At 31.3% G+C, this 24,607-nt stretch overlaps 2 protein-coding genes across 9 annotated transcripts; one reads left to right on the top strand and one right to left on the bottom strand.

Annotated features, from left to right (window-relative positions):
* Positions 1 to 2,716: 2,716 nt before the first annotated feature.
* On the bottom strand, positions 2,717 to 3,639 carry LOC111311236 (uncharacterized). The gene is made up of 2 exons (XM_022910610.2): positions 3,284 to 3,639; positions 2,717 to 3,074 (listed from the first exon to the last, which is right to left on the bottom strand). Exons 1-2 carry the CDS (start codon positions 3,579 to 3,581, stop codon positions 3,013 to 3,015), a joined length of 360 nt encoding a protein of 119 aa, XP_022766345.1. The 5' UTR covers positions 3,582 to 3,639; the 3' UTR covers positions 2,717 to 3,012.
* A 1,577-nt stretch (positions 3,640 to 5,216) lies between these two features.
* On the top strand, positions 5,217 to 23,547 carry LOC111312303 (sister chromatid cohesion protein PDS5 homolog B-like). Of its 8 annotated transcripts, none has more exons than XM_089764949.1 (31): positions 5,217 to 5,512; positions 6,020 to 6,253; positions 6,352 to 6,533; positions 7,093 to 7,213; positions 8,020 to 8,241; positions 8,423 to 8,639; positions 8,744 to 8,889; positions 8,971 to 9,128; positions 9,203 to 9,352; positions 9,422 to 9,470; positions 9,928 to 10,116; positions 11,576 to 11,755; positions 12,946 to 13,085; positions 13,423 to 13,549; positions 14,323 to 14,463; positions 14,578 to 14,637; positions 16,574 to 16,710; positions 18,181 to 18,298; positions 19,035 to 19,166; positions 19,257 to 19,453; positions 19,558 to 19,705; positions 19,809 to 19,946; positions 20,024 to 20,095; positions 20,251 to 20,697; positions 20,787 to 20,854; positions 20,941 to 20,992; positions 21,478 to 21,564; positions 22,087 to 22,130; positions 22,754 to 22,833; positions 22,971 to 23,050; positions 23,347 to 23,547. In XM_089764949.1, the coding sequence occupies exons 1-31, from the start codon at positions 5,417 to 5,419 to the stop codon at positions 23,377 to 23,379; spliced, it is 4,245 nt and encodes a 1,414-aa protein (XP_089621075.1). In that variant the 5' UTR covers positions 5,217 to 5,416; the 3' UTR covers positions 23,380 to 23,547. The 8 variants fall into 8 exon arrangements, with proteins under 8 accessions (XP_089621075.1, XP_089621090.1, XP_022768187.2 ...); XM_022912452.2 differs by having other exon boundaries at positions 5,220 to 5,512; positions 22,084 to 22,130; XM_022912451.2 differs by having other exon boundaries at positions 5,232 to 5,512; positions 14,572 to 14,637.
* The last annotated feature ends 1,060 nt before the right edge of the window (positions 23,548 to 24,607 follow it).

The following is a 24,607-nucleotide window of genomic DNA, read 5'->3' as shown; positions in this document are numbered from 1 at the left end:
TATTTGGGTTGCTAACTTATTTTTCAAAAAAATAGAAATTTGGTCGGCTGGAACCGAAAAAGCTAGTCAAAGGGGAAAGAATGAAGAGAAAATTGACTGCACCGGAAAAGTTGACGATTACCAAACATTCAACCACCATTTAGATTGACCCACTCCCCCACCCCCCCAAAAAAAAAAAAAAAAAAACTGATTTAAAAAGTAACGAAAGCCGCCGCGTGGCTTATTACATATTTGCTGCGTCACAAATTGTTCGAATTTTTATGACCAATTCAGCATTTTGATTACTAAACAACCAAACCACCCGGTTGAGACTTGAGAGAGATACTTTTATGGTTTATCCTCTAATAATGGATTTTATTCTGAATTAATTTCAAAGTCCCACACCTCTCTTTATTTTATATATATTTATATTCTAGATAATGTATAAAAAAAGGAGTTGCTTCGAGCCCTCAAGTTAGTAAAGTTGACGAGAAAATAAATGTATGGATAAGAAATTTATTATTTTAAGTTGTTGAATGTTTGTTTAAGAAGGAAAAAATGTTAAATATTATTTGAATTATTCTCGAAATAAAACAAAGGAATTATACTAATCCAATGTGAATGTCAATGTAAGGACATGAGATCCACATAACAAGTTCATTGATAAAATCAAATGTAAAAATATCCATCATAGCAATACGAAAATTTTCATTATATTAATATAAATTTTTTATTATATAGAGAATGTCGTAGTTTGAGAATAAAAAAAATTATAAATATTAAAATTAAAATTATATATTATATTAAATATCATTTTTTAAGAATAATTTATATTAATAATAATGATAACTATAACTTCATTATATAGCAAGTGCTATATGCTTTTGATTAGCAGAACATAACATCATATATAGTTTATCCACTAATAAACTTGAATGGAAAATTTCCTCTGAACTATAAGGATGAGGTTGATCTATGAAAGGAAATCACCAAATATATATCAAAGTCTGGCGGATTGAAGTCTTGAATTCTATTCTCTAAAATAAAAAATGAAAACAACTTATTCATCTGCACCAACAACATTGTATGATTCCTTCAATGACTAGTTGTTAGTATTTATGGAGATTGCAACTACCATTTTTTTTTTTTTAATTGCAAGGTAAGATATCAAAATCGTAGGCCATTACTCGATCTTTTCTTTCCAGCTTGAATTTCAAGGTTAGTAGGGGTGAGCAAAAGTCGGTTTAAATCGATTAGATTGATCGAAACCGAGTGAATTCGGTTGAATCGATTCAATTTATTCGATTTTAGTTATAATCGATTTTTTAAATCAATTAAATTAATTAATTCGATCGATTTTTGATTTTTAAAATTGATAATCGCACTGACTGAATTAATAAACTTTCTAATAATTAAAAATAAAAAAATTGAGATAATTATTTTTAATTTTTTTATAAATTATTATTGAAATTATTAAATTCTTTAGTAATTTAATTTGAATGATACTAAAATTTGAATTTTATTGAATTGAATTTGTGGTTAAATAATTATTCATTTTGTGGGGGATTTATTACATTTATTAACATTATGTTTGGTTTAAGGGGAGCAGAACGAAAGGAAAATAAAGGAAAGTTATAGAAATAGAAAAAATTTTCATTTGTTTGAATTAATTTTTAATTTAAAGAAAAGAAAAAGGTAAAAATTTAATATTTTTTATTTTTTATTGTAATTTTCACTTTTTAAATATCCCAATTAAGGAGAAAAGCTAAGGAAAGAAAAGTTGAAAAAAAATTTATTTTTATAAAAAGATTATTATATTCATATTTTTATTATAACATTAGATTTAATTATATAACTAACACTTTTTACAAAAATAATTATTTATATGAGTATTTTATATAACATTTCAATTTATAAATATTTTATAAATTTTCAAATCTTAACAATAAAACAAACCAAATTATTGTCAAAATAGATTAAAAGACTAAATTAAACATAAAATTAAGAGTAAATCAATAATTAACTAATGCATTTTACCGCATCAATCATGTTTAATTTTATTAAAAAAAATTTGTTTATACAAATAATATAAAGATATATTTGTATATTGTATGTTACTTTATAAAAAAAAAATTATAATTGAAAAAATATAATAAATTATTTTCTTTCATTTTTATTATTTATTCAAATAATGATTGTTAGAATTTGTTTTGTTTTTTTTATTAATTTTAATTATCCAAACAATGTAGTATCATTTTCTTTTCTTTCCTTTCTTTTATTTATATGTATCCAAATATAGCGTAATAGACAGCCCAGAATCAAGATGTTTATGGGGACGGTGGCTACATGGCGCGCACTTTGATCACTTTTGCCCTTTGTCTATGGTTTGAATTTGTCCAGGAAGAATGCTTTTGTTGAATGGGCTTTCAGTGGCCTCTAGCAATCTCATTGTCAACAGTTTGTGTAACTATATGAAACACAAAGCTGTTGCACCTGAGAGACATGTAAGACAACAGAGATTGATATAGACAAGAGTCCGTCTTAAGTACCAGGAAAATATTTTGCGCCTGTTTCAAATGGAATGTGGATCAACAGAATGAAAATTTTAGTTGGACTGAAAATGATCCTTCCAGAATTTCTTACTCTTTTAAACAAAGCTTGACAGGTAAGACATAGATGGTGGCTGAGGCCTCAAAATGGCTGAGTTGAACAACCATCATCAACCAAAAATTCAGAATTGGCTTAAACACCTCCCACTTTATTCCTAATGCACTTCAATTCGACAAGCCAAGAAACAACATAGCTGCAAATGCAGCTGCATATATTGCATTCTTGTGCTATAATCAAAACATTACCTCTGTGAATCTTACACCAGACATGTTTAGGATATTCTCTGAGTCTCTGTCCAATAAATTTGATGAGTGGTTCTACAAAATTACTCTAGCGGATTACAGAATTATGATTTGTCTAATAAGCAACTTTGATGACCAAAAATTACTGCTTCCTCAAAAGTTAGCTAATCCAATTCAGAGTTTAGACTACGAATTTGGCTGCAGGAGATTTTGCACCTTCTTTTGCAGTATCTCCTGACATAACTACAAAGCAACACCAATTAGATATGAAATGGGGTTTAAAATAAAAAAAAAGAGTTCCACATTCATGCAACAGGCTATTTTTGTATCATGGTAGAAAGATTTTCAATTGAAACATGTCTCAAATAAGAAGTCCACACATTTATGAAAGAATATAGGAAAACAAAATAAAACCCATATTTTCATCTTTAAGAAAAAGGAAAGAAAGTTACCGATTGGAGGAGATGGGGATTCGCCATAGATGATTTTGAGGTTAGCCAGAGGAACAAGAGGGGTGTTAGAGGTTGCTTCAGCAAAGAGCTGTTGCTTCCAATCCCACATAGTATTTTTCATAGCCTTGTTGGTTTTGGTCAAGGATTCCTTCTCGGCTTCCAAAGCTTCTATAACCTTTTGCTGGTTCAGAGATCGAATGCCTAACACTGCGAATGATGTGACCAAGCACACGTTGATCACCACGTTATTGTTGGCCGCTCTGGTTGCTAGCGCCACCAGCTTGTTAGCGAACTCCATTTCTCTTTGGTTGGTCGAGATCTTGGGATTTCAGGGTTTCTATGAAAAATTACCAAGGGCAAATTTCGAAAACGGGCCTGGGCCTGGGTTAACACCAGCATCGTAATTTAACGGTAAGTCGATCATTCATTCTAACGGCTGAAAAAATAAAAAGGATTAAATACATATTTTGACTTAGAATTTTAAAATTTTTGTCATATTAATATTTAAATTTTTTTTATCACATTATTATATAAATTTTCAAATCGTTTTCACGTTAATAACTTAGATTAATGTCATGTTTCAATTTTATTAATGTGATATTAGCATCCAATAAAATATTAATATATATTAAAAAATATAGATAACGATGCATTATTATTACCATATTAGCATAAAAAAATTAAAAAAAATCATAAAAATTAAAATAAAATTCTTAAAAAATATTAAAAATTTTAATTTTTTTTTTAAAATTCTAAAAATTTTAAAATTTTCTAAAAATTTTAAAAACTTCAAAAAAATTGTAAACACTTAAAAAAATCCTAAAATTTTTAAAAATTCTAGAAAAAATTCAAAACATTCCAAAAATTCTAAAAATTTTTGAAAAATTATAAATTTTTTTAAAATCAATAAAAAATTAGAAACATGAAATATTTTTATAAAATTTAAAAATTATCATAATTTAAAAAGTTTTAAAAATTCTAAAAAAATAAAAACTTTTTAAAGTTTCTCAAAAAATTTAAAAAATTCTAAAAAATTCAAAACATTCTAAAAAATTCTAAAATTTTTGAAAAATTATAATTTTTTTTAAATTTTAAAAAATTAAAAGATGAAATATTTTTGTATATTATAAAAAATATCATAATTTAAAATTTTTTAAAAATGCCACAAAAAATTAAAACTTTTTAAAAATATTCTAAAATTTTAATTTTTTTAAATATTCAATTTTTTTTTTAAAATTAATCAAAATATTTAAAAAATTCTAAAAAATTAAAACCTTCTAAAAAGTTCTAAAAATTTTTAAAAAATTAGAAAAATAATAAAATTTTTTAAATTTATAAAAAATGAAAAATATGAAATACTTTTATAAATTATAAAAAAAATCATAATTTGAAAATTTTTTTAAAATTAAAAAAATAAAAAGTTTATAAAAATTAATTTTATAAAAAATTATAAAAATTTGTTGAAAATTTTCAAGTTTCCTTAATTATTTTTTAATTTTTTAGAAATTTTAAAATTTTTAAAAAGTTTTTAGAATTTTTAAAATTTTTTGGATTTTACAAAAAAATTTAAAATTCTTTTAAAATTTTTTGAATGTTTGAAAAATTTTTTGGAAATTTTTTAGAATTTTAGAATTGTTTATAATTTAAAATTTTTTTTTGGCTTTGTTAAAAAATTTTTAGATTTTTTATTTGAATTTTTTAAAATTTTTTATTAACTTTTTAGATTTTTAATATTTTTGAACGGTTTTTAAAGATTTTTCTACGTGACAATGATATTGTGTCATTGTTTAAATTTTTTGATATGAATTAATATCTTATTAAATATTTATATTCAATAAAATTAACTAATGATATTAATATAAGATATCAATATAATAAAAATTTTAAAATTCACGAGTCAAATATATATTTAATCCAAAATAAAACCATTCGCACCGTCGGATCTTATAGAGCATGATTGTCACGCGATTCTCCTCTCTTAAACTGGGCCGTACCCTTCTCCTTTCTTCAATTCTCCCACCCTCCAAAGTATATGTTTTTTTAAAAAATCAAAACCCTCACTCCTCAATGGCAGTACTAGCCTTTTTCTTTATTTATTTCTAATCAAACCTCTCTCATTAGATCCATCGATCAATGGACGAGCCCACATTGCAACTCATCTCTGGAATCGGCACCAAACTCGGCCAACTCGCTCGCCCTAACAAGGATGTCCTCGTCAAATCTCTTCGTGTAAGCAAAAATTTCAACTTCTTCTCTTCTCTCTTCTTTCTTTTTTTTTGGAAAAAGAAAAGTAAATTTTCTCAAACAAATCGCTAGGACTGTCGAATGCCACTGATTATGGAATGTTCCACCTCGAATAATTTGATACTAATATTCTCATAAAATCATGTTTATCAATTTATGCAGTTGATTAAGTTGTTACTTGCTTATGAACATGGATTCGAAATTTGAATTTGAGTCAAATGTCAACTTACTGAAAAAAATCGAATAATTAGTGTATATTATGCAAATATTGAAATGTGTTTTGACATTCTATCGAATATATTTTGTGTGTTTGGCGGTACAGGTACAACGTCTTAGATTTTGCTCTATTAGGTTAAATTTAACAAAAATTATGTTTTTTTTTTTTTTAATTTCGTAATTAAATAGTTTTCTGAGAGCTTCTCTGATAGAATTTGATTTTGGAGGAAAAAACTTATGTTGTGATCCTCCATGTGGTTGTAATTCTCTTTGCAGCAAGTTGTGAGTGCCTTGTCACAAATAGAACAGCCTTTGGTTGTTGAAGTTGCCACAAAGGCGCAAGTGTTGGGAAAAATAGAAACAGCCACGAAGTCATTGAGGAAATCTATTGTTAAGCACGGTCTATCTAACCACACTGATAAAGATGTTAGACTTTTGGTGGCCATTTGTGTCAGTGAATTTTTTCGGATCCTGGCGCCTCAACCACCTTTTGCAGATAAATATCTTAGGGTAACTTTTTTTTTGGGTCTGAAGTTACATGGTTACTGTTGTACATCATTGTTGTTTCGCTCCATCTATCATCAAGTTTATGAACTCTTTCATTTCAGGACCTTTTTAAACTCATTCTCAGTATGTTCATGGAGCTTGCTGATACTACAAGTGCATTATTCTCAAGAAGGGTTAAAATATTGGAGACTGTTGCTCGATGTAAATGTTGTGTGATAATGCTCGATATTGACTGCAATGATTTGATTCTTGAAATGTTTAATATTTTTTTCTCAGTTGTGAGGTCAGGTTCCTTTCCCTCTTTATTTCTTGTATATATATATATATATATATATATATACTTATTTGGTAGTTTTATATTATTTTCTTTTTAATCAACAAATTGTTATGATGTTGTGCCTTAAAATAACTTAATCCTTCTTTCTGTAGGATCTTTTTCATGTATCAGGTTGTATGTGTCTCTGAATTGAAACTTACTTTAACTGAAGTAAACTGTTAACTTTTTCCTGTAATACTCACTACTCAGATTTTAGTAACTTATTCTGAACTGAGAACCTCCATTAAATTTATTATAGATTTGAATTTTGAGTCTTTATCTTCTCCTTGTTGAATGGCAGTGAAATGTTTTATCTGTGAACTTCTATTACTTTTAATGCAATCATTGTGTTTTGTGGAGCCTTTATTGCCTCAACAGTATGTTTGGCTTTTCATTCAATGATCACTATACATATTTGTCATAATTTTCTTCCAACCCCTTTTGTTTATTGCTTCATTACTCATTGTTTTCATTTTCCATTTTGTATATGCTGTGATAGTAAAACGTTATTTTTCTTTCTTCCCAGAGATCATCATCAACAGAGTTTAATCAATGATATTTTGTCTATAATGACTCATATTCTAAATGAGGAAGTGTCTCATGAGCTTATGGATTTAATTTTGCGAAATCTTATACAGGAGAGTAAGGTGAGTGTTGGCAGAAATTTTTTTCTTTTGTTCAAGTGAGACTGTTTTTAACTTGTGTTTTCCAGAATTTTTAGCCAAAAAGGGGTTTGTGCATTGTTGGAGGAGACAAAATGAGCTAATGTTGATTTAATTTGTCAATATATATGATTCATGCATTTGATGTGTTCTGGAAGCCTTCTCATTTTAGTAGGAGTTATGTCATCTGTTGGCCAGGGAATGTGTGAAAATATTGTTGAACGTAGGATTTCTGGGTGGCAGATGCCTTTTATGTACTTTTTAGGTCAGACTCTTATCTCTCACCAGATATCACGAAATTTGGCTGTTGCTTATGTTTGCCGTCTCTTCCTGCATCTCCTTCCAAATTGGGATTTTAATTTCATTTAAGATTTTGATGATTCAAGGTATCCCTACTATTGAGTTATTGTTTGTAAGATGAAATTACTTTCTCTTTGTGTCCTGCAGTGCTACATAGGATTTATTGGTAATAGCTGGTGCATTCTGATACTGATCTTTCTTATTCAGAATGTGGTGCCTTTTCAAGTTTAAAGTATTACTTATACAGTTACTTAAGAAGAGTACCACAATTATTTGCTTCATAATTCAAATAGAGCACTGAAACTTTTTGTTTAACAGTGCTTACTTGATTAGCAAGATTATGGACCGTCTTTCATTATATTGTACTAGTACCATATTGTAGATTTTCAGCATCTCATAGTAGATCAATTCCTTTCATTGTTATATATATATGCATATATGTAAAATAGGAAAATTTTGAATATTTATTTACATTAATGTATGTTGTACAGGATGCAAATTCTGCGGCTTCTCAGCTTGCTGCCTCTGTTATCCAAAGTTGTGCAGAAAAGCTTCAGCCCTTTGTTTGTGGATTTTTAACATCTTGCTCCTTGGATAGAGATTCTGTAGGGAGTGAGCTCAAAGAATTCTATCATGAAATTGTGTTAAAAATCTTTCAGTGTGCTCCTGAGATGCTTAATGCTATCATCCCTAATTTGACCCAAGAATTAATGGTACAGCATCCTTATTATGTTCTTGCTCTAATTATTATTCATATAGCTTAAATAGTTTGGATTTAGTATTATGGATCTCTTGTTTCTTGTTTCCCTAGAAAGTGTCTCTTATGCTCTAATTTATTTAACTTTGAATTTGTTCTTAATTGTTGTTGAAGTAACTTTGTGTGTTTATCTACAGACTGATCAGGTTGATGTGCGAATAAAAGCTGTTAATTTAATTGGAAAACTTCTTTTACTACCTGAATACCGTGTTGCACAAAGATATCGTACTCTTTTTGTAGAGTTTTTGAAAAGATTTTCTGATAAATCTTCAGAAGTTAGAGTTACTTCTCTACAATGTGCTAAAGCTTGTTGCTTGGCCAATCCATCGGGGATAGAATCCCTTGAACTTCTCAGTAAGCCATTCCATAATAAAGTTCTTTTGTTATTGTGCATGTATCTTTGTGCTGTCTTCAAAATCTAAAATGTGTTTTCTATCGTTGACTCGTAAACTCAACAGCTGCCATTAAAGATAGACTGCTGGACTTCGATGATAAAGTGAGAATGCAGGCAGTGGTTGTTGCCTGTGATATTTCTAGGTCTAACCTTAAATATACTTCACCTGAACTCATATCTGAGGTTTTAGAGAGACTTAGGGATAAGAAGGTAATCTTGCTTTAGGATATTTGTGCGATTAGTATGTGTTTAAAGTTGTTTACCACTCAATTTTTTATTCTTCTTATGCAGATTTCTGTTAGAAAGAAAGCCTTGCAGAAAGTGATGGAAGTATATCGAGATTATTGTAAAAAGTGTGCTGAAGGGCATATCACAATATGTGATCACTTTGAGCAGATTCCATGCAAACTCTTGATGCTTTGCTATGATAAAGATTGCAAAGAATTTAGGTATGTATATTTGCACTTTATTGGGGCTAAGAAAATCAAAACAGGTCTCTTATAATGTCAAATTTGATGTTCAGGTCCCAAAACATAGAACTTGTTATTGCGGAGGATTTATTTCCGGTTTTTCTTCCAGTTGAAGAGAGGACAAGACACTGGATCCGTTTGTTTTCTCTTTTCAGCCCTTTGCATGTGAAGGCTCTCAATGCTATTTTATCTCAGAAACGAAGGTATTTATATTAAATTACTGCTTGAATGAGGGTGGTATATCTGTTATTACCATCTCTTTATGTTTTCAGGTTGCAAACTGAAATGCGGAATTATTTTGCCTTACGAAGGAAAGAGAAGGTAGACTGCTTGTACTGCTTTCTGGAAAGTCATATAATGTTTATTTGAGGACCTAATGGATCAGCTCTCTTACTACTCTTGCATGCTAATTGACAAAGTCCTACATATTACTTGATGTTTGCATTTATAATGCATCCATTACCTATTCAAATATTTACTATGGTGTGCATTGTTCTTGGTATGATTAATGTTGCATCAAGCATGGTTAGGCTTTCTTTCCTTGAAATTTGTGCACACCATTCCACGGTCAAAACATATGCATGCACACTTACAGAATATTTTCTTATGGGTGAGGTGATTTTGTTTTTAAGTTTCCCTGTACATAACATCACTACAATTGGTATATATTATGAAAACTTGTGGTTTTTGGTGTGTGGTGTGTGTGTCAAATCTTTGTTCCTTTAAGTGTCCTATTTGCTGGGTTTGATTAATCTGGACTGATCAATGTTTATTGCAGGAGAATAGTTCAGAGGATGTGCAGAAGAGATTGAAGAGTTCTTTTGTGAAAATGTCAGCTTCATTCCCAGATCCATCCAAAGCTGAAGAGTGCTTTGATAAGTTGAGTCAAATCAAGGACAACAAAATTTTCGCTTCACTGGGTCTGTTGCTGGATGAAGTGACACTTAAAAATGCCCTGGCCATAAGAGTGCGTTGTTTACTTGTTCTTTTTGGTTTAATTTGATTGCAAGATACCACGTACTACCACATGTTTTCTTTAAGTACGTTTGCAGTTTTTGCATGGTGCACTAAGGTTTTCTGGTTCAGTATCCATATCCTTAAATGTTTCTATAATATTTCCTACTTAACCTTATGCTTTATAAGAAAAAAAAGTCATAATTTTCTGGTAAAATTTGTTTTGCTTCTATGATTGCATTTCTCATTAGCATAGGCCATGTAATGTATTAAGTACGACTTCTCACGTACAATGACAAACACAGCTTTTCAAGTTTAACCAAAAGGCAGTATTTGTTTTAGAAAGGTTATAAAACAAAGTAATTGACTGCTGCTTTGACTTTAACAGATTGCCTATGCAGTTTGAGTCAAAGAAGATTCCAAATTCATAATAGGAAACCTTGTTTTGAGAATTTGACTGGATGTGTTGGTAATATCTGCTAACCATTCTGGGATTTGTTGTTGATAAGTGATTCATTTGTCATTTATAATGGAGAAAGCTTCTAAAACTTTCCTATTTTATGTACAAAGTCTAATTGACCTGATACCTATTGAATCTCTGATCTGAATGGCAATGTTCTGATGTTGTGTCTCATTGATGAATGATTCTGCAATCACTGCCTACCCTTTATGTGACAAAATTTATGTTTATGCTTTTAGTAGCATGGGAACTGTTTTATTTTCTGCCTGCTGTGCGGTTGGATAAGACAAGTAATGGTTCTCTACTGGGATGGGAACTTTTAGGAATTTCAGTATCCCACTTTCTATGGGCCAATTGTGCTAGTGGAGATGATGCTAGTGGAGATGATCTGTCTTTTTAGTGAGTATTGTTTACTGTGTTGCCAATCCTTACAGCTGGGAAAGGTCCTTTTTTCCTTAGGTTGAACTGCAAAAGTGCTTGTGATAGTAAAAAAGTACCTGATTAAATATAGAAAACTCAACATCCAAAGATATGAAAATTTTGAAGCTTTGTGTTTCTTCACCTAATTTTCTGATCGGGATAGAGCTGAGTTGGATTCTGTTTGGTATCTTCCTTTGTGTGTCGAGGTCTATTCTCTGCAGTTGAAGAAACCCACGTTGATGGTTTGTATAAAATACTTAAAACAGAAATTGGCACTTGTTTTTACTCACTATTTAGTCATAATTTCATTTGCAGTGCTAGAATTTGAATAAAAGATACTATCAGGGTAGAAGCCTGTGATTTAAATACTATTTTGAGTCATATGCTGTTCGGTGCCTCATCTATTTGATTACTTATGTTGTGGTTAATAGGAAGGATTGACTTTTCTTTGTTGATGAACATATTGTCAAACTTGCTTAAACTTTTAACAGGAGGTATAACATGTCATTCCCTTGTTTTCCCTTTTTGTATTTCTGATTTTTAAAAATTTTTCTGTATAAGTTACCAAAAGTAAACAACTTTTCCTTTTCAGGATAAATTCCTTAAAGTGATAGGGAATAAGCATCCACACTTTGAGTTTTTGCGGTTGCTCTGCTCGAAATTCTTGTTTAATATATTTGACTCTGAGCACGTCTGTTGCATTCTCAATCTTATTTCCAGTGGTGGGTTGGAAAGCAATCATTTAGAAGCTTTTTCTGTTGAACTACTTCTGGTAAGAACAATTGTTTCTCATTGAATCTCAATGGTGCTCTTTTTTCCCTTTAAAAATGAGATCTGCACTCAGAAGATTTGCAGGCATCATCATGTTCGTGCAGAACTTTATTATTTAATTGGAATATGTGATGCACCTAATGGTTAATTGTAATTTTATTTTGTGTAAAGAAAAGCTTTATTTGCAAAAAATAGTTCATTTGTTGCACAGAAATGCCCAAATGGTTTCAGGAGCCTCTTTATTTGTTGTAAATCTTCAATAGACACTGACTAGCTGCATAAAAATAAAAATTGCTTTGATTTATTGGTATGTATAAAAAGGCAAGTATCTTGGGAAAAAGATGATCCTCAAGGTGTAAAGGGTATACTTTATGAGTGCTTCACACCATCTGTTTATAGAGATCGAAATGAGTCAAGCTGCATGTATGTGATCTCATGCTCAGCTGCTTAAGAATATCGGCTCTGCTTGCTTGGTTAAGAAATGAACTGAGCTTGAGCTTGATGGCCAGCTCATTTAGTTAAATGGCCTGGCTGGTTACAACAAATGTTCTTGCTTAATTATATCATATCTCAAAATTTGAGCTTGAGCTTGAGTTGACTTTTATTATACAATAATAATTGAAGTGAGTTTTTGGGAACTCTTTTTGAATCAAGCTGGAGTTTAGCACTTGAGCTTGAGTTTCAAACACTTAAATTGAGTCAAGTACGAGCTTTTTACTATTTGGCTTTCTTGGCTCTGCTGTACATGTACATTTACAGGAGATATGAGCCTTTTGGTAATTGCAGGACTGCTACTTTGAACATAAACATGACAATTGCCTTGTAATGCTATTGTTATAAAATTTTCTGATGTGTCCTGTTTTGACTCTACCACTCCACTTTCATTCCTGTACATTTGATGCTCATAATCAAAGATTTTGTATCCAACAAGAGCATGAGCTATATCAGTCAGAAAAACACCTAGACTTTTTCCTAAACTTAATCTTTAAAGTGCATCTTAAGTAGAAATGTAGAAGAGAGACAGTGAAATTTGGACAGAGAAGCAGTGTCATGACAGAAAGTTAACTTTTGAATTGCCTTTTATTGTAGTGGTATTTGATAATTAAAAAACTACGTCCTACAGGAAAATAAATTTGATTCATCTTTTAGAGAGACTTCAATTTTACTTTAGCCACATTTAAAATGATACAGGTTATCATCAGCAATTTCCCATCACTAATGAGGGGTACAGAACTTCAGTTTTGCCTGCTGTTTGAAGAGAAGTATCTGATTCACGATAAGATCATTCAAGTTTTAGCAAAAGCAGGACCCCATATCTCTGTCAAATTCAGGTATTTTTTTCATTCTTTTTCGGCATTTAGCACTTGATATTTGAGCAACAACTGCTAGAAAGATGTGTTTTGAACCTCACACTCTTAAAACTTAAGCATTTTTGAGTCTTAGACAATATTAAATACAATGTCAGTAATCTGAAATAGGAATTTAGCATATATAAAATATTTGTTGTCTGTTAAATGTTCAAAACAGTGAGGTTGATGTCAAACTAGTTTGGGAGGTCACAAGTTTCTTGAGTTATTGTTGTGCCGGCACGCTAATCACCCTTAAAATTTTTTTTTTAGGTTCTATGTAACCTTTGTTTTAATTATTATCAATGTCCTTCACATGCAGTGAACTTTGCCCTATTTTGAAGAAGATCTGTCTTGAGGGGACTCGCACTCAGTCGAAATATGCTGTTTCTGCAATTGCTTCATTAGTAGATGTATCTAAGCCATGTGTTTTCTCAGAATTATGTGAGGTGTGCTTATCTCAATTTTTCTTTGCTTACTGTGTCTTGATAAATGGACAAAACCTAAAAGTTGTGAAAGAGGATGTATGCTTTGCACAGCAGGTGAGCAAGATGTTGCAAAAAAGGAGAACAAGAAATAGACACAACATCTTGATTTTAAATTAAGGAATCTTGATAAACTCCCAGCAATAACCTGAAGGATTAGGCTTTAAACCGTTTCTGTTAATTGCTAGTTTAATAAATCGTATTAGTAAACTTCACTGAATTTGAAGTTACATGCTATTGTCTTTCAATGCTCTAAAAGATGAAGGGGAAGGTGAACTTTTAAATTTTAAATGCACAAAAAGTCAAAAGGGAAGGTGAAATTTTATTTCAAATTTACATTTGATTATTGGCCACTGTCCCTTGTTTACTTCAATTTTCAATGTCATGTACGACCTTTTTAATTAATTCACATGGTCATTTTAGTCAAATTAGCAATATACCTTAAGATGTGGTCTTCAATTGGGCTGGTATCCGTCCTTAACTAAAGCATTCAACAGTGGTGCCAACTTAGAATTGAAGCCTGATTGTAAATTTGGTCTGAAGCAGTTATGTAATTTGTATGTTTTTCAAGGCTCAAGAGAATTGCCTGTGGTGATAATTGAAAAAAAGAAATGCAAACTGTGTTTTCCAAATTTAAAAATGGAAGGGAAAAATGTTACATTTTTAAGGCATTGATTGATGCTAGCTTGAGAACCCTTTAGATGACCATGCCAATGTTTTTATCTTTTCATCTTCAGGAACTTGTGGATTCGCTACATAGTGGGCGGAATATTGCAACTGTTCTGCAGTCTTTGGGCTGTATTGCCCAATATTCTGTTTCAACTTTTGAAAATCATGATAGAGAAATCACACAACATGTTTATAAAAAGATTTTTCAGGTAATTGATTTCTGCTTGTCTAGTGTCTTCCTAGAATGTAGTGGCTGGAGGATCTGATCTGCTTTTGGTAATTGTTATGTAATGACTAATTTGAATTTAATCTCTGAGGCGAAGCCATTGGATAATCTTTCTGTCATTGAGGATACCTCTGGGTGTACTACTTGCAAATTAAAGGTTAGTGTTGGAAGAGGGAACTTTCCTATGCATGTCTTAATTAATGATATTTATGTTGATTTCCTTTACAGTGGAGTTTGATGTTTTAATAATTAAGACCAGGATTTTATCTTTCCAGCGCAGCATTGGTTAAACTGATTAAAAATGCAAAATTGAAGGAAAATTCAGTTAAATGATGATCAAGTAACTGAGAACAAGTTAAATTCAGCTTGGGAACCAAACAATTTATTCTTATTATATTTCGTCATGAAACAAGAAAATTATTACTGGGAAGAATTCTTAGTGAGTTTTGTTAAGGCAAGAATGGATAGCAGTGGTTGCTTTCGTCAGTCTAATGTTTGTATTCAAGGGATTTTGCTCAATTTATAAACTATTAGCAAGCTGAGATCCTTAAAGAATCTATTCAGTTTTCTTTTATTCGTCATCATTTTTCTGAAACAGCAATGATGGATTCCTGAACCTATATTAATCATACTTCTAATATTGCAAAGCTGGAAAAGAAAAAAATTTCCTGCGTGCTAATGGATATTGTGTCATGCTAGTACTTTTCTTGAAATGGTTAATTAACTTTTTAAGGATAGTCGTTTTGAGTCCTGGCTCTATTTCATGTGGTTGGAATTGATGCTAGTGCCATGTTGAGGCATGTATAGAGTTGCATAGAGCATAACAAGATCCCGTTTGATCTTCAAATTGGACTTGAATTGGTCAATGGACTAGATTTGAATTGATGCTGATTTTAGATGCAAGATGATTTTATTCTTAAGAAATCTCTAGAATAAAACTATTTTATTCTTCTATATTTTTTCTTATTACAATGCTAGAATTGCATGAAAATATATAGGCTAAAGACTGAATATTCTCAGTCTTAAAACCCAAGATTTTCATGCATTAAAAGCAGCTAATCAAAAGAGTAATTTACTCTCTACATATAATGGGAAAATATCTAACGGATTTGGTGTAATTACCCAAATCACTCCTTATTCTAAAATTAAGAGACTTAACTAAAATAGACAAAGTCAATTAATCAAGTAATAATGGAGATTAGATTTTCACATATTCTCACTAAAACTCTTCTGGATTTATGATGAGTGAAAGTCTGGCATGCTAACTTTAACTTTTAACTAGCAGCAGATTCGTTGATATGCCATTATGTATCTTGGTCAGTGGTTGCTTTAAGTAAATTGCTACTCGTGCTTAGCTGCTTAAACCTTTAAATTGTTAATCACTGTGATTTTGAGATGTGATGGCCTTGTCAATAACTTTTCTAAGCCCATCCTACCCAGTTTGTTTCTAGAGAAAGCTGACATTTAGATTGCTTTTATTGGGAAATAACCAACAAACTGAAGAAATAAACAATTTCTGATTCAATGGTTTATATTTTAAGCTTTAGGTGCTCTGATCGAATTTATTAGATTTTGAGAAGAAAGCTAATTTGTATTACCTACCCTCAATCTAAATATAAACAATTGTATTACCTATCCTCAACCTGAATTCAACCTAATGACAAGAAAATATAGGGTTTTCATTCTATGGACAGAGTCCTAAAATGTGCAGTACCACAATTTTTATGATAAAAAGAGATAACCTTCTTATGTGGCGTCTACATTTTGCATGATAGGAGGAGATGACATTTTTGTTATTCTTTATGTTGTGTGGACTGGAGTGGAGTTTTGACCTGGATGTTTGGTCTACAGTTGAAGCTCTTGCAAATAATAATTCTTATATTAAGGAATGATAAGCTATTGCTAACGAGTATTACTAATTCAACACCATACTGGAAGAACATGAAATCATAAATTGTTGGGTTCAAGAAGCATGATATAATCCAACAATGATATGATGAACTTAGGATACTGCATTAATTGTTAGAAACTCTCTTTTCACTGGCTGGTAGGTTTCTTTATGTCTAATTTAGTTAAATGACTATCCTTTGCAGATTTATGGGCTTAAGATGCTTGTCAAGAGTTTTTTGCCCCATCGAGGATATCAGGTCAATAGGCAAATTAATTCATTGTTGGGCATTTTGTTGAAGATGCTCCAGAAGGGGAACGTGTTTGATGATATAATTTCATGGTATGCTTCCCAAAAGATGTAGATTTTCTATTTCCTTACCTCCATCTTGAATATACTTTACTTCACCGCTTCATACTTCTTGAGCCAAGATATTGGTAAAAGATTGGAATTCTTGTGATTAGAAAGTCTTTAGATGTGATTTTTTGTCACTGTAAGTGATTTTCCATCGTTATCAATAATAGATTGGAAAAAGAAAATGAGAAGAAGCAGATCTACAATGAGTAGTTTGATTATTCTACCCTGATAGAAAGAAGACTACTGCCCTCATGGAATACCAAATACGGACTTAGTGGAGAGATAGAAAATGTGTGTATGCTGTAAGATGGAGTTAGATCCTGTCAATTATGTGGTAGAGATAAGAGTTTTTTTTCGGGTCTTTAATGTTTGCTGGAGAATAAGGATGAATATCATTTGAGTTAGATCCCATCTGAATACATGCATGTAAAGCCAAGTAGCATAGCGTTAAAAAGTGTTTGTTCTATTAGAGTTTGACTTAGTCAATGAGCTTTAAATGGGATTTTCACATGGGGTGTATAAATGAATATAAAATAACCTATACATGATTTATAAAGCTAGCCTGTTCACAAACCTAAATGTGCCAGAGCTCACCTATGTTCAATCTTGGCTTTTTTATTAAAAAACCTTGAAATACTGTTCTAATTTGTTCATTTATCTCAATAAACAAACATAAAGTAGCCTAAACCAAGGTCGCTGACTAGCTATTGAGTAAATGCATTAATTTACTTGCACCTCTTCTTGGCTTTTTGAATTTGAAGGCGGGGGGATGCATTTTTGGTATGTTTCGGCAATGAAGAAGCTAATTGCATTTATCTACTGCTTCTAAAAAAAGGAGGTTTTTGTATTTATAACTTCTTTCTTTCATGATAGTATATGTACAGATCCATTGGGCCTAAGGCTATGCAAAAGGAGGTAACCTTCTTCCATTCCATAAGCCCACACCTTTTCCCCAGATTAGAACTTGATACCTCCAAGATGGAGTTTTTAAGTTCTAAACACTGGGATGTTTGCTTTGGGACATCTTCTAAGATGTTTGTTTCTCTTTTCTTTTCAAAAAGTTTAGACATATTAGTTTTGATTTTGTAAACGAATGTTTCTGACATGTTTCAACATTCTATATTAAAGCAAATATTTGACAAAGGTTATTTGGAGTACTAATATTTGACCTAGATTCAGAAGATGCTGCAATGACCACTGTCAATGTAAGCATGTTTTCTTTTGAAATTGGTCTTACTGCTCGATCACTATGCATAAGATACCTTTTCTTTTGAAAGAATAACATAATTTTGTAGAAGCTAAGATAGACCAGCTATCTATACTGAATAAAGCAAGGTAAAAATTCAGAGTAGGAAACTGTTACTGCAGATCTAGATTTTATGTGGCTCTTAGTTTTTAGAGAATGTTGGCAACCTTTCCTCTTTGCTCATGCATTGACTTTATGTTCTAATGCAGTGCAAGTGACAAGGATTATATAAGATTGGCAGCTGCAAAATCTGTTCTCCAGCTTTCTAGAAGATGGGACCTACATATTTCTCCTGATATTTTTCGCTTCACGATTTTGATGGCTAAGGTAAGTAGGTTTGATCTAGCATTAGGTGGAGTAGTAGTAATTATGTTAACAGATTCACCAAAAGCCAAAATTTGAACTTGTTGATATTGATTTGTAACGAAGCAATTTGAATTGTAAGCACTTCTCACAAATGCCTGTACCCAACCAAATAAAATGTGCCTCTTGCTTTAAAATTTTCTAAATAATGCTAAAAGATAAGAATGTACTTTGCAATTTTTCCATATTTGTAGTACATATTCCCACAGCTTACATATTTTATTATTTTGCCATTTTGTTATCGTACTAAATTTGATGGTTACACAAATCTTTGATACATAAGCTTTGGGAAGATTTTCAACGGACAATTTGTTTCTTTTGATGGCAATGAAGAAAGTATCAAGCTTTAATTTTTTTATTTAACATTTTAATTGTAAGATAAAGGTTATGGTGCACTTGAATGTTTGGAGGTGATTGTCTTGCTGCTAAAGGTATTAAACCTGCAGCATTTCTCCTGACCAGGTCATTTGCCGATGTTACTTAAATCCATAGATGAAAAATCATTGTAGATTATGCCCTCTGCTTGTAGAGGTTGCATCCACACTACTGTATTTCATTTCCTGGAAAGTTTGTGTCCTTCACTTTCATATTTCTTCCTTCATGGCTCAGCTTTCAAGTTTTTGAAATTGTTAATAATTGTTGCTCTTCAGTTATATCTTTGTATTTCTAGTAAATTAGGTTTATTCCTTTCATTTTCCAGGATTCTTCTTCCTCAGTCCGGAGATCATTTCTTGATAAAACGCACAAGCTGTTGAAGGAACGTGTTATACCTATAAGATATGCTTGTGCTTTTACTCTGGCCACTTCTGATTGCCCTGAGGATCTACAGCATGTATGCTTTTCTTTTTCCTGATATATCTTGTAAATATAATCTATATTCTTTGCTTTTCACTAATTCATTCCAGCTGATTTGCCCTTCTAGTCATTCAAATATATGGTGGAGTTTATCAAGGAATACAGTAGAGAAGCTCGAATACGCCAAACATCCATGGTGCAGAGAGGGTCAATTGTGGATTACCCAGCATACTTAGTGGTATTCTTGATCCATCTTCTTGTGCATGATGAAGGCTTCCCACCTGAAGGTTGTCAGGATGAAGCAATATATGCTCAATTTTGCAGGTAAATGCGATTCAGAAGTTAACCTTTTGAATTTCAGTTTACCACGAACTTAACATGGATGTATCCGTCAATTTTGGTTATGTTTGTTTTTTTCCTTTTTGCAGTCCACTTCTTTTGTTCTTACATGCATCAATCAACCCTAATCTCGTTGATGGTGATATGGATCTTGTTAATGATGCTACTTTCTATTTGAATTATATATTTCGTGCTATTAAAAGAGCTAAGGATGCTGTTGATGCTCAGAGAACTCCTGTGAGTTTTTTTAAATCTTTTAGAGATCTTTGTTGGGTTAATAATGCATTTCATGTCGACACAAGTAGAGGCTTTGTGAATAAGGCGATTTCTTACAATGCAGAGGCTGCACTTTCTAGCAGATGTTGGAGTTTCTGGTGTAAATTCATTACACCAGAAAGGCATCTCCTCTTTACGCAGACCAGGAACGATTTTGCTTCCATCATCATTATATAAAATAACTCCTATGGAAAATGAAGAGGCAAGTTCCCAATGACATGTTTTCTTGTCTGCATGTAAAATATTTTACCAAAATTCTAATTTAGTTGTTGTTTGCAGGCTAATTTGAAATTTCTTACTCAAAGTTTTGTTGAGAGGGTTGTTCACATTTTCAAGTCTCAAGTCTCTCTGGTGTGTATGAAGTTGTTGAACATATGATTGCATGATTAATATATTGATGAATTTTATATTCGAATGTCATCCATGTGCCTATGTGTACACACACACACACACAAAACACATGCACACAATTCAATTGGAGATTGTTAATGGCATCTATGTTTCAGTCAGTTGGCTCTTTTCATAAACGAGGTCGAAAGTGTCATGAGGATGATACTTTTAACATGGAATCGCCTAAGCAAGAAGATTTCTCAACTTGTGGGGCCCTTGAAATGCGTAAGAAATCTACAAGGCAAGACATCAGTATGGGAAATAAGCGAAGACGTGCTGTTTCTCCAAATGCATCGGGATCTGTTGGATCACACAATACGGTTTTTAATGAGGAGCAGGAATATGGTGCAACTACCAGTTCTGAAGCAGCTTTAGGAAAAGGGCAACCCTTTTCTTCTTTCGGTTCTGTCACTCAGAAACCTTCTCAGATGGAATCACAAGTTTCAACTCAGAAAGTTGAAAGAAGTAATGTATTGGATGGAAATATCGGGGCAGGTAAAAGCCATCCTGCTGAAGCTTCCAATTGTTGCAAAGTGAAGTTCAATATTCCTTTTAGTTCAAAAGTGAGAATTTTCTCTTAGACCAATTGTAACTTTAGCTTTTCTGCCTTTTGCTATTCTACCTAAACTAACAATATTTTTGGATTAAGCAGGAATTGGCTAATGCAAATGAGGTATTAATTGGACAACGAATCAAAGTATGGTCTACCTCTGATAGCTGGTAAGGATATTTTGTTCAAAGGAGATTCATACTTCTGCAAATTTTGAAGTATGTGCAGATTTTAATTGTTTTTTTTTATTGTTCAGTTTCTATTCAGGCATCGTGGATGATTTTAACCCTGAAAACAATACTCACAAGGTAAATGTTTGCAATTATTGTTACTGGGTGCTGTATTTATACTCTAATAGAAATTTCAGGTACAGTTTTACAACTATGTGAGACATTTAACTCGATCTGTTGTTTTTATTTATTTGGTTGTCTTTAATGTCTCAAAGAAATGAGAGATTTCTATGATTTATAATTCAAATGTTCATACTCATCATTTTCTTCTTCAGTTTAAGTTATACACTTTAAGACAGGACAAATTTATAAGCATATATTTTCTCTCTTGAAGAACTTGTTTGATCTTGTTGGCTTTCTTAATTAGCTATATAATGTGATATACTTGCATTAGCAAACTTCCTGCCACCCTCCACACACACCAAAAAAAAAAAAGAAAAACAAAGGAAAAAAGGAAAAGAAAAAGGAAAGAAACTCAAAAGAACAAAAGAAAAGATTTGCTGGGCCAACGGTAACTTAACCCAATTGTTTGTATTGCATTTGTGTTTTCTTGCAATTGACAGATCACATGTGATAGTGGGGATGTCAAAATATTATGCTTGGAAAACGAGAGCTGGGAGACAGTAAGTGAACGTTCCTTGATGGAGAGGGTAAGTAAGTGAAAGATAGTCTTTCTTTTCAGCTTTGAACTGTTGACTCAAGCATATGTTTGTGTTTGAAAGCTGTAGAGGAATTGGATTCTGTGTCCAGTTCCATAAAAATTCAGTTTAGTTAGATTAGATGTGCTCTGGCCTTGGAGTAGAGAAGTGAAAATAATCTTATTCTTCTGTTTTAATTATTGTTATTTTGACGGAGAATTAGCTAATTAGGAAGGAGGGCAGGGGGTTTTTGCTTTAGAACCATGATATGGTGCCATGCCTTAAATGGCTGATTACCATCAAACTGAGAGATTATTGACAAAATAATCCTGCAACATCAAAAATTAGAAATAGCAACAAAAATAAAGAATGTTCATAAAATTCAATGACTTTATTGTTGTTAAATCCTGCATTGTTTTCCATCTATTAAAGCATATGAGTTCTGCAGCATCACTTTGTGATCCTTCATTGTTGATCTCTCTTGTGATTGGATCCTATTAATCTTATTCTGTCCATTTTTTTGCATGCAAGAAGGTTGTACTGTCTGATAAGTCGAACACCTTGCATTTGCGGCAATGGTGAGTTATCTCTTAACACTTTGGCTACAATGATCTGCATCCTGCTTTTCCCTCCAGCTGCTTAATTGCTTCTCCCTGAAATCAGTATTGGACATTTTTGCTCATATAATTTTTTTTTGTTAAGTTCATATTTTTCATCATGCAAATTAACCAAGTGATGGTTGTATGATTTTTTCTCCCTCATCTCTTGTTAGGGCTATTTGGGACTCAGGTTGTGAACTTTGCAGTTGTTTAGCAATGTCTAAACTTTGTTACTTTTCTCCTTTCCTTATATTTTGTTTCTGATTTGCCAGAGGCAAACCAGATAAATTAGCACTTTTCTTCTGTGTATTCTTTGTCGGTAATCTTGTTTCCATTTTAAACAATTCACAATTACCATATTTTATGCAAAAGTTTGACATGGTGCCTGCATCTGTTTTGATATTCTTCTAGTCGTGAAGGAATTTGTCCACTTTGACCATGCTAATAGTTTTTTTTTTTTTTCCTGAATATATGATGAATGGCTATTAAAGACGGAGGATATACAAATCAAGACATGCTTTCAGTATATCCTTTCTTTTGATCTGCTTTATGTAACTTATTGCTGCTTAATGCTATCCTTTTGTGCATTCTGCTCTCAATAGTGTTAAAGACACACTTGATAAGTTCAAAGATGATGGCAGTCAGCAGTCCAAGACAAAATTAAAAATGGTTCCTAGCAGAGGTAATTTATCTTTGCATTTATTATCTATTTTAATATATATATTTTTCTTTTGTAACTCTTGCATGTTTTTTATATATACGGCAACTAAAGGCTTTTGTCATTTGAATTTATGGAAATTCCATTAATTTCTGGTTCAGAAAAGAAAAAGAAGGAAGAGAGGTTATCCAGAAATTTGTCATCAGTATCAGAAATGATCAATATGGAAGAAGATGATGCTGTAAGCACCATTTATGCATTTCTTCTTTTCACTTGTATATCTCCTTCTTGCTTAGGAAAATCCTCAAAGACCATTTATTTTCATTTTATATTGTTTTATGAGACATAAATTGAAAGTAAATATCAAGAATGAAAGTTTTACAATTGCAAATGAATCCCAAAATATTGCCTGCACAGACTAGTTATTTTCAAATATTGGTCAAATTTTGCAAGAATCTTCAAAGGGGAAACAACAATTGGCCCAGAGATCAGGGAATGTTTGTGTTTTCTGATATATTTTCTTTGGGATTGTTTCAGATAGCAAGAAGAACTCGGAGAAGGAAAGTATAAGTCGCAGCTGTAGTTAATTGAGAAAGAGCAAATGCACCGGCCTGGCTGCTGTCAGATTTTCTTTATCATGCAAACTGAATCTTAATTTGCATAATCTTAATACTCAAGGTCTTAGAACAAAATTGTTTTCATAATTTTTTAATTAAAGAGAAATCATATCTTGATCCATTATAACTTCCTTTAATTAAATGTTTTATAATTTATTTTTTTGTTTCTCCCTTGATCTTTTAATCTTATTTTCTTGATAGACAGAAAGTATTATTTTAAAAACAGAGAAATGAGCGCTGCTTTAATTTTTAATTATTTTTATTTATAAGTTTCATCCATGTATGCATTTACAACGAAGGAATTTTTTTATTTGTTTTGATTAAAAAGGGCATTAATATGAAGCCATAATTACTTAACTTGTTAACTTAAGTTATTAAATCATAAATAAAAAGTTAATTTACTTAAGTTAGATAGGAACATATAAGTCATAATATCTAACACTTTTTCACTTAATTTAGGTGATATTATTAAACTTTATGGTTTAAGGATAAATATAATGTGCAGAATATAAGTTAAATTATTTTTTAAATTGATCAAATCATAAATTATCATTAGCAAAAATTAATAAGAACCATAACGGTTGTATGTAATTAATTCAACATAATTCTTTCTTTCTATGTAAAACATTTGTACTCTATATGATCTTTAGGAGAGATCATAATGTTTTAGTAATAATTTCTTCGTTAGAAATAAATTCTGTTTGTATTTCATAATTTAATCATATATATATATATATACACACACTAATATAATGAAAAAAGATGTATTAATATATTAGAAACAATACTTAAAAAAGCTTAGAGTGTCAAATTCATAAAAAACATAAAACTTTACTATAATATCAATAAAGGTTTTCAATAATGCTCATTCTTTCTACATGTTCATTAAATGTCTTTAGTGACAAATGTTTTGTTAATGGATTCGGAACTATAAGATTGGTGCTAATGTGTTCAATTGGCATTTTTTTGTTTTTAGACTTCTTTTTTAAGGACAAAGTATTTTAATTTCACGCGTTTAGTACCTTTTAAATATTTGTCGTTTTTAGAAAATAAGACTGTTGCGATATTATCACAATAAATTTTTAACAGTTTGGCAATATTGTTGATAATTTCAAGTTTTGAAATAATGTTTCGTAACCATAAATCATGAACAGTAGCTTCAAAGCATGCCACAAACTTAG

This window comes from Durio zibethinus, chromosome 1, assembly GCF_047325235.1.
Source record: "Durio zibethinus cultivar Kanyao isolate XHJ-2024 chromosome 1, ASM4732523v1, whole genome shotgun sequence".
Lineage (NCBI taxonomy): Eukaryota > Viridiplantae > Streptophyta > Magnoliopsida > Malvales > Malvaceae > Durio > Durio zibethinus.
Note: the sequence above shows the minus strand (reverse complement) of the source record. Positions and strands in the feature narration are given on the sequence as shown.